General features: G+C 37.5%; 1 protein-coding gene and 1 long non-coding RNA gene across 4 annotated transcripts in view; one reads left to right on the top strand and one right to left on the bottom strand.

The window, feature by feature from the left end:
* The window catches only part of LOC141278818 (uncharacterized), a 35,565-nt gene extending 18,335 nt beyond the window's left edge, over positions 1-17,230 (top strand). Inside the window, exons 2-3 of the long non-coding RNA XR_012332159.1 lie at positions 3,933-4,048; positions 15,365-17,230. This is a non-coding gene — a long non-coding RNA (uncharacterized lncRNA). The remainder of the gene's footprint in view (positions 1-3,932; positions 4,049-15,364) is intronic.
* GAB1 (GRB2 associated binding protein 1) overlaps positions 7,677-17,567 on the bottom strand; it is a 127,069-nt gene continuing 117,178 nt past the window's right edge. For all 3 annotated transcript variants that reach the window (XM_033857334.2, XM_033857333.2, XM_019926520.3), the window contains 2 exons: positions 14,442-14,564; positions 7,677-12,235 (listed from right to left, as the gene is read on the bottom strand). In XM_033857334.2, the coding sequence (XP_033713225.1) occupies positions 12,077-12,235; positions 14,442-14,564 (282 nt within the window). In that variant the 3' untranslated portion in view covers positions 7,677-12,076. The remainder of the gene's footprint in view (positions 12,236-14,441; positions 14,565-17,567) is intronic.

Below are 17,567 nucleotides of genomic sequence, written 5' to 3' on the forward strand. Positions count from 1 at the left end.
AATGGGTAGTGACCACTAACAGGTAGGAAGTTTCTCTTTGGAGTGATGAAAATGTTCTAAGAGAAATTGTGATGATGGTTGCACGACTCTGAATATACTAAAGACCATTGAGTTGTACACTTTAAATGTGAATTGTATGGGATGTGAATTGTATCTCAATAGAAAAGGAGGGCAGTAACTCCTGTTCTAATTAAACAAAATATGGATGTGAGATTTCTTTGGAAACCAAAAATCACAAAATACGTACGAGATCACTAAGGCAAGTGTACGGACACTTTCAATGAGGGTTGAAAGAAAAGGGTGAATATTTGGGGGCTGGTCAGAACTGAGTAATTGAAGCTATAGCTTCAAGAAACTTTTACAGTTGTAATTCTGTGAAAGAACAGTCATATAAGTTTATTTCACTTTTTGTCAGGACTTCCCTTGTAGATTCGGTTTTATGCACAAGGGGGCGATGTCCACCAAACAACAAAAGTTCATAGGTGCTGGGAATATGCATATATAATCTCGGGGAAAAAACAAAAGTATAATTAAGAACAGCTGAAATTTATAAGTTGCATTAATACATATGAATTTGCTTATCAGTGCACATCTGGAAAAACAATGTGAAAGGGATACTTTTTGTGTTTTGAACTATGTCATTGTATTATTTATTCAAAATATATAGAAAAAAGACTTCATAAGGAAGATTATTTTGTGCTCTTATTTATTTAATTTATTTTTTAATAAATTTATTTTGTTTATTTATTTTTGGCTGCATTGGGTCTTTATTGCTGCACACGAGCTTTCTCTAGTTGTGGCGAGCAGGGGCTACTCTTCGTTGCGGTGCATGGGTTTCTCACTGAGGTGGCTTCTCTTGTCGCGGAGCACAGGCTCTAGGCACGTGGGCTTCAGTAGTTGTGGCTCGCGGGCTCAGTAGTTGTGGCTTGCGGGCTTTAGAGTGAAGGCTCAGTAGTTGTGGTGCATGGGCTTAGCTGCTCCGTGGCGTGTGGGATCTTCCTGGACCAGGGCTTGAACTGGTCCGTGTCCCCTGCATTGGCAGGCAGATTCTTAACCACTGTGCCACCAGGGAAACACTGTGCTCTTATTTAGATTGAAATATTAATTTGATAAAAGTGATGTGAAGAATATATGCAAACATATAGACGTTATTTTAAATGTTTTTTAGAATGAGTGCCAATTCACACTAATAGCTTTTAAAAAACATGTTCTGATGAACTCAAGGATTTCCTGTATATTATTTATTTTACCATTCTGTTTTCTATTTCTTCTTCCTTCTTTCCTTCCTTTCTTCCTTACTCTTTCCCTCCCTTCCCCTCTCTTTCCCCTTCTTTCTTTCTCTCTCTTTCCTTCTTTCTTTCTCTGTTTTTCTTTTTCTTTCTTTCTTTCTTTCTCTCTTTCCTTCATTCCTTCCTTCCTTTCTCTCTTCTTTCTCTCTTTTTTTCTCTTTCTTCTTTCTTTCTATAGGAAAGATCAATTATCTGTTCAATTATTTTTCAATTTTCTACTATCAAACTCTTCAATAGAAAGGTTGAAAGAATATTACAATAAGTACTCACTACCTTGACAATTATTAATATTTTGCTTTATTTAAATCTGTTTCTCTACATATACATGTATTGTGAGCAATTTTTTCAGATGCTCTAACCCTAAATATTTCCACATGCATCCATTTGATGAAGGCTGTTCAACTACAGTACCATAATACTGTTATTACACCTGAGAATGAGTAATTCTTCAATATCGTTTATTATCTAGCCATTTACAATTTTCTATTTGTGCCTAAATTGTCTTATATGGCTTTTTACCCCCAATCAAGGTTTACATATGGTATTGTGGTTGTTAGGTGTTGGAGGACAGAGGGAAAGAAAAGTACCCACTGAACTGAGAAGTCACCTTGAGACCAGAAACTGAGGCACAGCTCCATATAATCAATAGATCAGTTTATTACAGGGTAACTTCCTCACAGGGTGGGATTGTGCAGACGATGATCCAGAAGCATTCGCAGTTGCACTCTATACCACCAAGAGGCCATTGTGCCATGTTGACAATTTTATAGTTAACCGAGAGTATCCCCTACATACGAATGAGTTCCGTTCCGAGAGTGCATTTGTAAGTCCAATTTGTTCCTAAGTCCAACAAAGTTAGCCTAGGTACCCAACTAACACAATCGGCTATGTAGTACTGTACTGTAATAGGTTTATAATACTTTTCACACAAATAATACATAAAAAACAAACACAAAAAATAAACATTTTTAATCTTACAGTACAGTACCTTGAAAAGAACAGCAGTACATGGGACTTCCCTGGCGGTCCAGCGGTTAAGATTACGCACTTCCACTGCAGGGGGCACGGGTTCGATCCCTGGTCAGGCAATGAAGAACCCACATGCTGCGTGGTGCAGACAAAAAATAATAAAAATTTTATAAAAAGAAGAGTACAGTAGTACAGTACAACCATGAAGCGTGATGTTTGCTGATGGATTTTTAAAAGATATTCTTTTCTTTGTAACACATTTTTTTTTTACTTCATGTTGATAAGAATTTTGTTTTTTAAACCATACATAGATGTTGAAATCTATCAACCAGTTTTCTGCATTAATTGAAATGATTGTGTAATATTTTCCCCTTTAATTTACTGATGTGGTGTATTACCTTGCATTCCTGAGCTCCTGTAGGATTCGCATGATTTCTTTCTTAAAAGTTTGGTAATATTTATTGGAGATTTTGTCTGAGCCCAGAATTCTCTTTGTAAAAAAGCCTTTTAATTATAAAATTCATTTTAGGTGACATAGGACTATTCAAATTTTCTTTTCTTTTCTCAGCTGTAGTAAGTTTTTTATAATAGCCATTTGTTCACTTTATAAAATTTTCAAATTTATTTGCCTAAGGTTGTCCATAATATCTTTTTAATCATCATTTTAATGTCTGTAATATCTGTAGTGATATCCTGCTGTTTTAGTGCTATTAGTTACATACAAACATAGGATTATACTATGTTTAGTTATATAGCCTTAATTTTTACACAGCAGTATATCTTGGAAAAACCATTCATGACATTAAATGTACTTTTATTACAACAGTTAGGATGTTTTCCACTAGCAGAACCTATCTTTCAAGTAAAATCTTACACTTATCTTCCAATGTGGAAACAGAAGAAGTAGAGACACCCTAAGTAAAGCAAGGTGAAAGGGCATTGGACCTCCCAAACTTGGCCTCCCTTTTGTTTCAGAGGTCTCTCTTGTTAGAGGAACACACTTGAAAATTATTGTTCTATATTATAAATGGCTATATACATATGTATGCACAATTTAACCAACCCTCCATTGTTGAATACACTTCCAACTCCTTGGAGATAAATTAAAATTATTGTGCATACATTTGATTAATTCTTTAGGGTTAATTCCTTAAAATTCAGTTGCTTGGTTAATGGTTAAGTATAGTTTCAAGACATTAAAATTGTAATAATAAACTGCTCTTTAAAAAGAGTTGTACCACTAGACTGTGAATTATGGAGAACAAGACTGGGTCTGTTCATCTCTGAATACTCAGCCTTGCACAGTACTTGGCATGATGTAGATTCTCAATAAACAGTCATGGAATAAATGTAAAAAACAAAATGTTGTACCACTTTTTGCTCCCAGTGGTAGTACAGTAAGTCCCCTACGTACGAACCTTCAAGTTGCAAACTTTCAAAGATTCCAACGTGCGTTCCATCATTGTCAGGCGTGAGTGAAATTGCAGCTTGCCCTCCGTGTCCTATTGCTGACGATCCTTCAGCTCTACCCTCTCCCACCTCCTCTCCCTCCTCCAGTCAGTAACTCTTCTTGCCTGTTTACTTGATGTCAGCCCCTGTATGCCAGCTGTTGTACTGTACTACTGTACTCTTCTTTTTATAAAATTTTTATTATTTTTTGTCTGCACCACGCAGCATGTGGGTTCTTCATTGCCTGACCAGGGATCGAACCCGTGCCCCCTGCAGTGGAAGTGCATAGTCTTAACCACTGGACCGCCAGGGAAGTCCCATGTACTGCTGTTCTTTTCAAGGTACTGTACTGTAAGATTAAAAATGTTTATTTTTTGTTTGTTTTTTTATGTATTATTTGTGTGAAAAGTATTATAAACCTATTACAGTACAGTACTACATAGCTGATTGTGTTAGTTGGGTACCTAGGCTAACTTTGTTGGACTTATGAACAAATTGGACTTACAAATGCACTCTCGAAACGGAACTCATTCGTATGTAGGGGACTTACTGTATATGCCAGTGTTCCCTTCCCCACACCTGTATCCAAATTGGATATCATTGAGTATTTTAAAATATTTGAAGGGATATTATTCAGTCTTTAAAATAATAATTCAGATAGATGCTTAACACCTGGGAAGATATTTATGACAGCAGTAAATGCGAAGAGCAGAATCTATCTGCACATTTGCAGGCAAAGAAAGGGAAGTAACACAGATTGCAAGTGTTTTTCCTCTCCTCTCCCACCATCCCCCAATTTTCTTTAGTTATACAGTTTTGCAATATGAGAATAAGAAAAAAATATACTCCAGAATCCAAGAGGCAGGAAAACTGGCCCGTGTCAGTTTTCAACAGGGGTAAGCCACTCTAGCAATTTTAAACCAAAAGAAATTTACTATAGAGCTAACAATCACTAGCAGGTGTATAGGCCTTTAGGAATGATTCTCAGAACAATGCCACAGAAGAGCCAGACATGGAAGCAATCAGGAATCTGGGTTCAAGAAATCACCTCACTCGTGGCTGAATCCAGGATCACGTGCCCATGGCGCCATGAGGGTGCAGGAAGCTGCCACCACAGACGTGGGCTCCAAGAATATGCCATCTTAGCTGTCGACCAAGGATTAGGAACCATCGCTTCATCTACTAAAAGTGAACGGCTTGATTTAACAATACTGATGCTTCGCAGAGTTCCGCCTCCCGCTCCACTGAACTGTTTCTGACTTTGAATGTGACTGGTGGAAAGTGGAGGATGGGCCGGGCCCTAGCTGCAGGGAAGTCTGGGAAATGTAGTTTTTTATCCTTACAGCTTCTGAAGTACACGATGGCACTCTAGAAAGAGTTTGGATCAGCTGTTAAGCAAGCCAATCTTCCACAGACCCTTTATTTCTTTGCTGGTTTGACACGGTAATAAATACGATTGTGAAGGATTTTCTCTGTTTGCTCTGTCTGACCTGCCCTCTTGCCTTCTCTGCCTTGCCATGTGCCCTGAGAAGATGACCTCCATGTATTGATATTACATCTCTTGGGTTATTTCTGGCTGCTGGTTGTCTTTAGCCAATGGCAAGTCATAGGAGAGGTAACCTGACTCCCTCCCTGCTGGTCTGCAATTGGTAGTGTTGCGTCCTTTTACCTAAGGCTGAAATGTCTGCTGGTGGACAGCTCTTGCTGGGTGTAACAGCACCATTTCCCTCCTCAGTTCCAAAAGTGCTGATGGCTTCTTACTGTTGCTAGTGGTTCTTAACCACCCCTTGTTTGTTCCCTTCACCCAATCTACAGATTTGCAACAGTTTCTTCATTCAACTCTCTTCAATTACTCCTTTGAATGTGCCATCTTTTCCTGCCAGGGCTGTGACTGATGTAACGACAGATAAGACCGTTTTTATTCTAAGGTGCATATAGCTAGGTAGATGAGCTAAACACAGCCATCTATTATGGACTGAATTGTTCCACCCAAAATTCATGTTGAAGACCCAACCCCCCGTACCTCAGAATATGACTGTGTTTGGAGATGGGGACTTTAAAGAGCAAATTAAGGTTAAATGGGTCATAAAGGTGAGGGTCTCATTCAGTATGGCTGCTGTCCTTATAAGAAGAAAATATGCCACCAGGATTCCCATGTCCAGAGAAATGGCCAAGTGAGGGTAAAGTGAGAAGGCGACCATCTACAAACCGAGGAAAGAGGCTTCAGAAGAAATTAAACCAGCCTACACCTTGACCTCTAGCTTCTAGCCTCCAGAACCGTGAAAACATAAATCTGTTATTTAAGCCACCCAGTCTGTGGTGCTTTGTGATCGTAGCCCTAGCAAATTAATATACCATCACAAAAGCCCAAAGTGAAAACCAGAAGAGACTCGCCAATTTTGTGACTTTCAGAGGAAGGAGCTAGCACCTCTGGGTGGGGTAGTTGAGGGAAAGCCTTGTGGAACTGTTTAAGTTGGAACTTGAAGGTTGGAGAGAATAACATTACCTACTTCACAGTATTACGAGGATTAAGTAAGAGTGACTATAAAACACAGTGTCTCAATTAACTGTTGAATAGCTTTGTAATTTATAAGGACACAGAGCTAAACTCATAGACCCACGTTCAGCACTATCTCCTGACTTCCTGTGGCCTACTCTTTCCAGGCTTTGTCTTCTGACATTTTAAAGTTCTTAATTCTCAATACACTTGAGTTCCTTGGTCCTTAAGGCCCTCCATCTTTAGTGTCATCTCTTAACACTCAACTCTGCCTCTGTGATAGCTAGCCTCTTAAGATGCTGCCCGCGATCCTTACTTCCTGGTATTCATGTCCTTGTATGTCTCCTCCCACAATGAATAGGGAGTAGACCCAGAGAAAGAACCTGTCCATCCATCCATCCATCCGTCCATCCATGTATGCTGTGCATCTATCTATGGAAATGGGGACGGCATGTTTGAAATCTGTAGGGCAGGTTGGCAGCCCGGAAATTCACACAGGATTTCTACGTTACGGTCTTGGGGCAGAATTCCTTCTTCTGTGGGAAACTTCAGTTTTTGCTTTGAAGGCCTTCAACTGATTGGATGAGGCCCATCCACACTATGGAGGGTGATGGGCTTTACCTAAACGGATTGGAATGTTAATCACATCTACACAGTATCTTCACAGCAACGTCTACACCAGTGTTTGAACGAACACAGGGGCACCACACCCTAGCCAAGTTGACACATGAACCATCATGATACCATATTGGAGAAAGTGGGCTTTTAAAACATTGATGTGATGTTTTCTTTTCTGTACCACCACATACTGAGTCCTCCAAATGCTCTGGGCACCACACACAAAATCAGAGACATGTTGAGCTACGAGTGAATCACCAACATAACCATGATTAAAAGTAATAAAGTCCTGTCTAATGAATTATAGGAATAAACTTTAGGAACTTAATTTTCTTCCCCAATTTCCCAAGTATGATCTAATGACAGAGTCAGAGCTGCAAAATGCTGTGACTTATGGTAATTCTTGGGGTTTTATGAAGCATTGGAGGTGTCTGAAAACTTTCCTAGAAATGAAGAAGCCCAGCCAGCTGTCATTTCCCAAGTCATGTTGGGAATGTATTTCCTGATGGTAAAGGTTGCATACAGGCCCTTACTTATTGGCCTTTTACTCAACAAAGTGCTGGTAGCATTGGCTACATGAAGGAATAACGCGCATACGCGTAGGGCAACTGGGTCTCAGGAGCTTTTTCTATTTGGTTAGAGCGTGACTATTATATTTAGCATGATTTAGTGGGATCTTTACTGCAGAAAATGAGTGACCCTATAGAAGTAGAACTGCGAAGTGTAGTTAATGGCAGAATTGGGTTTTTGATTTAGATAAAGACTCTAAGGAAGAGTTGGAAATAGAAGTTTTATGTCCTTATTGGGTCACAGTTTCAGTATCCAAATTGACTACTTAAGGTCTTGAAACCAAATTGTTTGAAAAGTTTTATTTGGTAGCAGAAAATATCTACAATAGGATCTTTACAAAAGAAGATGTGCAAGAGGGGAGAAATAAGTTTATACATAAGATTTTGCTGTGGAAATTTGGAATGATTATCAACAATTGATTTAGGTTACAAGAACTCACACAAAGCCGTATCTTTTTAGTAAAGGAAGCCAGAAGCTATGTTAATCCCTTGACGAAACAGTCTGTTGAAACTCACAATATGCATTATACTGATCCTAAAGAAAGATAAGTCTATGGAGGATGAACTAAATTATTTCAAGCTGTAGTGATATATAAACATATTTAGTCAGATTAAAACCAATCATCTCAACAACCCGACAAGTGATTTTTCATCAGAACAAGTCCATGATGTCTACAACATTCATTTGCACCATGGCTTTTTCACCTCATAGTTGTTGGTATTTTAAATTATATACAGATTTACATATAGCTGATGTTATTGACAATAACTGTTATCCTGGGATATGCCCCTCTCTCTCTCTGTATCCACTTGGTTTGGTCATGTTATGTCAATCCTGTTACAGACCTGACTGCTTATCTACCAATGGAGGATAAGACCTACCACATGACCCAAAGATAGGAATAAAAAGATTCCGTCTCCCTTGTTGTTTCTAAACTGTTTAAGGCTAGTATATTTTTAAAGGATAATTCATTTGAAATACTAACACCAATCCTTTCAATGCGCCAAATAAGGAGGCACTAAGAGTGTTTGGGAATATCTAAGAATTATGCCTATGGTATAGTGTACAGGCATAAAATAGTCAACAGTTTAACAAAATATAAAAAATACTGTTTTTGCTAAAGGGGGAAAGCAGACAACTTCCCACTAAAAGAAAAAGAAAAACAAACACTGGTGTTCAATTTCCAGTTTGAATGCATTTATGACTATGAAGATTACGACCTCCGATGAATTAAATATAAAGAGTCCAGAGGGAATTATGACTTATGACATTAATGTACAAGTATGGCAGTATTTCTATATCAAATTAAACTTAGTCTATGATTAAATACAATGCTATATATACATACACACACTCATAGTACCTTTATGGAATTCTCTAAAACGCTCACAGTAGCTTATATGGTATTGATAAAAATAAAGATGAAAACGTATAGAGTGTAGATAAAAACCACTTTTATAGCTTTCTAAGGTGATGCATCCTGTGGGTTAAATCGCTTACATTATTCAAGTCTGAATTTTGAGTTTTGAAAGCAGAGCTGCGCACTGGTATTCAAACTTTCATAAAATTGTACAGTTTTTCAAAATAAGGAATAAAAGGTAGAGATCATCAAACGTGGGAGAAAAAAACTTCTGATTTATAACACAACTGTTACACAGTTAACCAGTGGTGTTCAACCCATGCCTGGCCAAAACTCAGCTTCTTGTGGGCGATTAGGGGTATTAAAGAGTTTGATTCAAATTTTGTTTTTATAAAAGTGTGTAGTTTAAAAACTTAGTAAAAATGCACATTCTAATGTGTTACATACACTATTTTACCACACTGGAGTCTGCTTATGTATAAACTTCCACTACCAGGATAATTTACGTTTATATAAACCTGGGAATACAACTTTATCTATTTCTAGTTAAAGAATCTCCTGAAATGTGTGTTTAAACCCTATTATTATTTGTACTTACTTACATTTGCATGAAGTAAAATTCGCTTGATAGCATGTGAATAAAACAAGGCATAGAAACAGACTGGCAGCTAAGGTTTCACCAACTATCTATAACCCCAATTTCACATTTGTGTTACTTAGAAATGTTATTCTTAGTAATGTTCTAAGACAAGTAAACATAAATGTGGACTCAAAATACAGTTACACTGATCAAATGGACTTTCCAGGCTTTACATATTGGGCTTACACAAGAGTTTACTTAAAAGAGATTCTAGTGCTAAAAAATCTTTGGGAAATACCACTCTATAAGAGACTGTCTTTTCATTTAATTTGTTAATGCAATGTTTAATGTGATTTAGTTTAACAAACTGCCTAATTTTCAATTCTTAAATTACTCTGCGTAATGGGAAAATTCTACAGATTTGAGTGCTGCGGGTCTTCAAAATGGTAACTTGCAAAAAATTGAGAAATTACACTAAAAAGTTCATTATTGCCTTAGACTCTTCTGATAGGTAGCTTTTAAAACGAGATTTCTTTTTTTTTTTTGCGGTTCGCGGGCCTCTCACTGTTGTGGCCTCTCCCGTTGCGGATCACAGGCTCTGGACGCGCAGGCTCAGCGGCCATGGCTCACGGGCCCAGCTGCTCCGCGGCATGTGGGATCTTCCCGGACCAGGGCACGAACCCATGTCCCCTGCATACGCTCAACCACTGCGCCACCAGGGAAGCCCCCAAGATTTTTGAATTAACAATATATTTACTGTTGTGTTCTAAATCTCAGAGTATGTTTATCCTCCATGCAACACAATTTGGTATCTTCACACATCAACTGCGTTATGTGTTTTGACAGTTGAGGCACATTTCAATGATTTTCGACTCTATTTTGTGGTTTCATTATAAAACAGCTTACTCACAGCAAACTCAAACAATGTTTTTTTATTTAAAAATCCACCTCAAAATTCAGTTCTGGGTTTTAGTTTTTGTTTAAAAAGAAGCAAACATTTAAAAGCATTAAATGTTACTTGTCTACAATTCATCTTGTTATGAACGTTTTTAGCTCATGGAGGGGACATAAACCCATTACATTGATTAGGCACAGTACGGTGACCAAGGGGCCAGAAATCAGGGCACATCTGTGTACTCAGGTAACATTAAAGGTCTGCATGGAGGGAAACATGCCTCAGCTGTGGGCTCTTCAATCTCTATGCCCCCTCCAAACACTGTTAGTAAGTCTCAAATCAGTACATAAGAGATTGTATGTAACTTAGTTAAAAACCAATCAAACCAATAACTATACCTGCTTTCTAAATTACATTGCAAAGCCAAGACAGATAAATTGTAGCCTTACTATAGATAATGTGTGGTCTTGCTATAGGACCATGTTATAGGTGAGAAAGAATTATACGACACCTCTGGTGGTTTCAGAAATCTGGTTGGAAGAGGTCCATGACTTTAAGATTTCACATTATAGCAAGGCTCCAATATTTCTTGAATTGGGGCAGTGAATATAAATCACAGTACACAAGCCTTAATTCTTTTACTGGAAAAGCAATAGGTGCTACATATGAGAATCACTTATATAACATCTGTTTTTTTTAAAAAATGCAGATATAAAATATTAATTGCATAGGGATTTAAATAGGATAAGGCCAAGAAGAATATTAAGTAAAGTTTAAAAAAAAAATCATAGGGCACTATGGTGTCAAAAGACAGAATTTCATTCTTCGAGTAATAAATCTGAATGACTGTCTAATTAAAAATCACAGTATGTTGCTATAACTAACAGTGAATGTCAATTGTGCCATTAATTCCAAACTGGAAACCAGCATTAGAGGACTAACACGAATACAACTAAAGCTCACTGTCTAAACCTGATCATTGTATTAGCACATCAGTGCCTGGTACGTACCTGATTAGTTATATAATCTACACTTTGCAAATAACGTAAAGTTTAATACATGTTGAAAATGTGAGAGCACATCGTCACCACATGCCATCAGTGAGTTGTACGCTTACTTGATAGTGTGATTATTCACTCTTTCCAAGGTGTAAGATCCCACCGGGCAGAATCTTCACGTAATGAGCCCAAAACACTGTAATTAACAAAATACAAGAAAGTCCCACCACTGAAAACCAAATGTCCATGAACCAGAGAACAAAGTCCTGACACCAGTAGGTACATGATGCTTAGCACTTTGGAAGGCAATGAATGATGAGTCCAACTCTACTTTGTAGTTTAAGCTAACGGTTACCCAGTTAAGTTTCAGGTAGAAAGGTATATTGTGAATCTACTTCTCACGTCCTGTTGTTACCCTGCAGCTGAAAGAGCAATTTCCCAGTGGAAAGTAGCTTAGTTCACGTAGCATTGTTCTTAAGAGTAGTGTGAGGAAAACAAGAACTCCCAACAGAATCATGTTAAGGTCCATTCGGGAATACCCAAACCAATGCTTTAAATGAAAAAGTGCATAAATACAGTAATACTACAAGTGTGTTAACTACGAAACAAATGTTTCTCTGGGAACCAAACAACAGTATTTCCCTACATTATTTACATGTGATGAATTGTTCAGATACCACAAAGCACCATTTACACGCTCAATGGCTTGATTAAGTCTGAAAGGTCCTCTGACTTCGACTCTGTTCAGTTGAGGGTCTACCTAGAGTACAAGGGTCAAGTTATCTTCAGTCAAACAGGATTTCTCCTTACAGCTCAGTCCTCTTTTGTTCAGAGACATCAAAGCGGCATTTTCACTTCACATTCTTGGCTGGCGTTTCAGACTCTGTGGACTGTCTCCCATCGGTCCAGGCTTCACGGGTGCTCTTCAGAGCCAGCGTCTTCTGTTGGTCAACCACGACATAGTCCACTCTCTCGTCAGCTACACTGCTGCCTGAGCCACTGCTCTTTTGCTAAAAAGCAAAGGAAAAAACCCCATAAACCTCCACAGAAAAAGCGGTGCTTCTGCGTGAACTCCAGTCTTAAAACACAGACACATATGCACTGTGAATAACTCTTGAAATTCTACTGGGTCACCAAAAAATCAGTTTAACAATGTTGTCTCTCTCCTAACTGTACTCTGTTTTTCCCTTAATTTTAAAATTATTATATTTAAGAATTCAAACTAATGCTCCCATAACAGATGAAATTCTTAGAAAAGAAGGAGAGCAGCCCCCTGGTTCACCTTAAGAGACACAGCTTGCTTTTAGCTTAAGCTTGACTTTTTCAAGTCCTGAGAACAGGTACAGGTGTTTACTTTCAGAGTTAAGAAATGTTTTTTGAAAAGGAGTATTTCAAGAATGGCAGGCTACATAAAATCCAACTAGATACTCACTAACTTAAAACAAATGTAATTATTAACGCGTTGCTGGGCTCACGAGAAATTAAGGGAAATATCCAAGGTGTGAGGGAAATGGAGGGAGCAGAGAGCTGCTAAAGGGTCAAGACGGTGTCGTCTTCAGGATGAACGTCAACTGAGCAGTGCAATCAGGAGGCCTGGGTGGGAGGAATGCGGAACCCAAAACTATCCTGTTAGGATAGGGACCCTTGAAGGAAACTGAGGTAGTCCTAGGGTGGTAGCATCACCTGCTTCCTAGCAGAAGCAAATGCAAATCCTTTCTGAAGGAAATTTAGGTCTTCAGGTTTCCCACAGATATGCTTAGCAAAATAAATTCACAATAAAAATGCACGAACACACAAGGAAACAAGCCATCAGGTGTGTGAGAAACGGTAAACACAGATTCAGACCTCCAAGGACTTCAGGTATGGAAATTACTGCATAAATAGTATAAAATATGTGTATAAAATGTTTAAAGGAATTGGAAAATAAAAAATAAAAGGAATAGGATAACAAAAAAGGAGTAAGAAGCTATTCAAATCAGATAGGCATATTTGGGGGAAAAAAGCCAAGCAGAATGTCACTTCAGCAGTGAAAAATAAAATATTGAGATTAAAAATTAAACACATAGGTTAAGCAGAAGAACTGAGAAATTAGTGAACTTGGTGACAGACCTAAAGAAATTTTACACGTAAGCAAAGAAATGATAAAATAGAAAATATGAAAGAGTGGTAAAAGATAAGAAAAACAGAATGAGAAGTTCTAACTGTCTAATCAGAAACCTAAAAGGACAGAAGAAAGAGAATCGTGGAAAAACAATACTTAGGGAGATAATGATTCAGACTTTTCCATAACTGACAAAAAATATGAATCCAGAAATAAAGACTGCACAACTTCTACCAAGCAGGATAAATAAAGAAAAATCTATGTCTAGATGTCTAGACACAGTGTAGTGAACCTGCTGAACACCAAAGATATAGAAAAGATCTTAACATCAGCCAGATAGAAAAGACAGATTACCTACAAAGGAACTGCAATTAGACTGACAGCATACTTTTCACAGGAACAATGGAAGCCAGGTGACAGCAAATAGTATCTCCTATGCGTTGAGAGAAACTTACTGTCAATTAAGAATTGTGAACTCAAACTGCTCCCCCCGCAAAACCCTCAATACTCATTTTCCAGAATGAGGCAAAATAAAGACATTTCAGTTAAACAAAAACTGCAAGAATTTACCATTAACAGACTTCCATGAAAAGAACTTCTAAAGGAAGGAGGAAGGAAAATGATTAGAGAAGGAAGGTCTAAGACACAAGAAGGAATGATAAAAAAAGAAGTTGGTAAACATGTAGGAAAATGTATATAAACATTGTCTATATAGTAAGAATATTACTACTACTAATGTCTAATTTGTGAGTGTAACAACAACAAGAACAACAAAAAACCCTAAAACTTTTGGACAAAAATACCAAGAAAGTCAGAAAAGGAGTAATTTGAACTAACATCGGAAAGGGAGTGAAGACCATGATTAACTTTGGAACTTTAGAATTTAGTAAGTAAGCATTTCGATGGTAATCACTAAGAGAGTACAAAGCGTGTAACTTCCATACCATCAGAGATGAAAAAATAAATTTATCAGTCTAACACTTTTGTGATTTATGAAAAAGCATTAAGGAATAGACTTTAAATTAAACATACTAAGAAAATTCCCCCAAAGGAGACCCGATTCTTCAGGTTTCAAATGGGAGCTCAGTGTATTTATAGAATGAGGTTTCACTTACCTTACGTGGTGGCGTGGATTTCCCAGAATCTAAATCTAGATCTAGGTATTCCACTTGTTTGTCTCCTTTGGGCTTGATCATTGGGCTGTTTCCTCCATCAAGACTATTACTGCCAAAAAGATTCTGAAAGTAAAATACAACAAAATCAACTGTCAAACATTCATGAGACATACTGCCTATTACCTTGTTTGCCATCTACTCAAGCCTAAATAGTAATTTTAAGAGGACACAGCTTGAAGAAATGTCTCCTTAGAAAATTAAATAATCTTTTAGGATGGAGAAAAATAAGTAATATTTTAAAAATTGATTAAAACATAGCATAGGTAAGCAAGCTAAAAGTAGTTTGAAAAGTAAAACTTGGTTCAGACTAAGACTGGGCCATCAAGCTACAGTTAACTGCAACAGTTCTTTCTTTCCTTTTTTTTTTTTTTCCCCGGCTGTGCCGTGCAGCTTAAGGAATCTTAGTTCCCTTACCAGGGATTGAACCCAGGCCCCCGACAGTGGAAGTGCCAAGTCCTAACCACTAGACCGCCAGGGAATTCCCAGTTGGAATAGTCTAACTCAATGCTATTAAAATGATATTTTAAAATGATATCTGTTCTCAATAACGCTATTAAAATGATATCTGTTCTCAATAACATTCTTTAACTATAGGATCCTTACAGTCCATGCTTTCAAATGAAATTTTTTTAGGGATCGACCAAGATGGCGGAGTAGAAAGACCCTGAGCTCACCTCTCAAATTAAAAAAAACTTTAAAGTTCTATAGTTGAGTTAAAGGCTTTCACACTAAAATCAATTTAGAATAAGTATGGTAGCTAAGGGCTATGCATACTGACTCCATTTATAAAGTCTGTTTTGTTTCAACTGCCTGGAATTTTTACCACTTAACTTTCTGTCTTCTTATCTTTTCTGTTCTAATAGGAACTGTACAACAGAAGGACTCCTCTCTAAGAAAAGAAAAAGAAAAAAGGAAGGGAGAGGACAGCAATGAACAACAAGAATGAAAAAGCTTGAGGCAGAAAAATGAAAAAGAAATAGGTTATTAGGAACATGAAGATCAATGCTAAATAAAAAGGAAAGGACGACGTGAACTTATGTCCCTACATGCACCTGCTACTCTGATCATGACAGTCTTCAAATGTGCTCCAACAAATGACTTGTTTCCTCGCCTTGCTGCTTTTAACCTCACCTGGGAATGTTCCTGACTTCTCAGGACACTACATATTCATTAGGGACTTTCATCCCTGTGGCTTCTATCACATAGGTATTATTGTTCACATGTTAGCTTATACTTTTGAAGAAAACCGTAACGATGTAATCAACTTGACAATTTTATACTTGTTAGGATGAACAACGTGATTTGGAAACTGCATAAATCTGGTTCTGCTGATTCTTTCATATTGCTACTCCATTCTGTTTGGGTTAAACAGACTAAGCTGTGACTTAGGGAAAGGACAATTGCTAGGAAAACACTGAGTTTACTCTTGGTGAGGGGGACATGGTCTGGGTCGCATGTACTCAGATGCAGCATGTGTGCCGTCTACTGTATATCCTACATACTGCATGCGGCATGTGTATGCAGCAGACAACCTGCGCTACTGAATGTGATGGCCCTATTTGTAGGAACAGATTTTTAAACCAAATTTATCAACTACCGCTAATAAAACATTAAAAAAATATTGACAGTAACATGTAGGGCACAAAAAATGTAAGCAAGTGTCAGTGCTCAATTAGTACAAATAGCTATCCCCTCCCCCCTCTTTCTTCTAATTCATGAAAAAACTGAAATTTTTTTCTGCAAATGACTCTATATTTCATTCTCACATAAAAAAAAACAAGCCAGATTGCATGGTGTGTGTGTGTGTGTGTGTGTGTGTGTGTGTGTGTGCGCGTGTGTAAAATTTTGTATTCAAATGTAATGACACAGCCCATACCTGAAATTTCCCTAATTGGAAACATCTAGAATTATTCACGGTGTTGTAGGCTACGAAAGAAGCCCTTGAGTTCATATGATGTACACATTTAATCTCAGTAAGCTGTTCTTAAAGAGAATTTCTCAGAATTGCTAGTTCGACTGTACTCTAATTACTAGGACTGGAAATGTTTTCATCTTCAAGTATTGTTAAAATGTGTGTCCCTCCAAAAAGTCTATTTGCTCTTGATCTAATCTAATCTCAACTGGGAACAGCCTGTCTCTGCATTCTAGGCTTTAACCCAGTGTTTTCCCAAAACAGTTTAGAAAAACCCTAAGATTCGAAGAGTTATTATGAAGTGTTCTGTGAATTAAAAGAAAAAATATAGTAGTACTTTGTTTTTCTAAAATTCTTGAAAAAAATATATAAAATTATTGAACATACTTTTGATGTTGTTACAAACAATATATATGTCTTTAGTAATGATGTACTGTCACTTGAATTTCAGGCGTCACATTAAGGGTTCATTTCACGAATGCTTGACTTTGGGTGTTTGTATAAAAAACAGGCAGCATCACCAATTCACTTTCATTAGACACTGCCTGCTCCATGATCACCAGTATAGGAAACAGACTGTGCTTCAACATTTCAATGTACAGAATTTAATTTTCATTGTCCCTATAAACCAGATTTGATCCAATCCTGTTTCAACTTCTCCAAGACTAATTTTTTACCGACTTCATCAACCTGAGCATATATTAGACCTTGTGAACTTCTATGGTTCTCCACTGATACACTAAATTCCAAGAGGTGTGGGAAATATTGCTGTAACTATTACATTCATTCCTAAGGAAAAGTTGTTTGGACTAAGATGAGCCCTTGCAGTTGGTGGCATAAGATGGAAACGGCACAGCTGACTTTTCTATTGTGAATGGCAGATGGATATTTTCACTTGGGACATTTTTGCTTATTTCTAACCCTTAGGGCCTCAGTACCTTAGAAATTCACTATCTGGTGGTTATTTAGACACCTCTACTGTGCAGGTAAAATTACCTTTCTGGCTTAGTGTTATACTATATAAAAGAACAATTTTATATCTTCCTTTCCTTTGACTTTCTGATTGTAACAGATTTTTTCTATATTTTTCCCTTCACCTAACACCTACTCATGACAAATCATACTTTCAAACTTTCCTATTACAGGTCCTTTCC

This window comes from Tursiops truncatus, chromosome 5, assembly GCF_011762595.2.
Source record: "Tursiops truncatus isolate mTurTru1 chromosome 5, mTurTru1.mat.Y, whole genome shotgun sequence".
NCBI lineage: Eukaryota > Metazoa > Chordata > Mammalia > Artiodactyla > Delphinidae > Tursiops > Tursiops truncatus.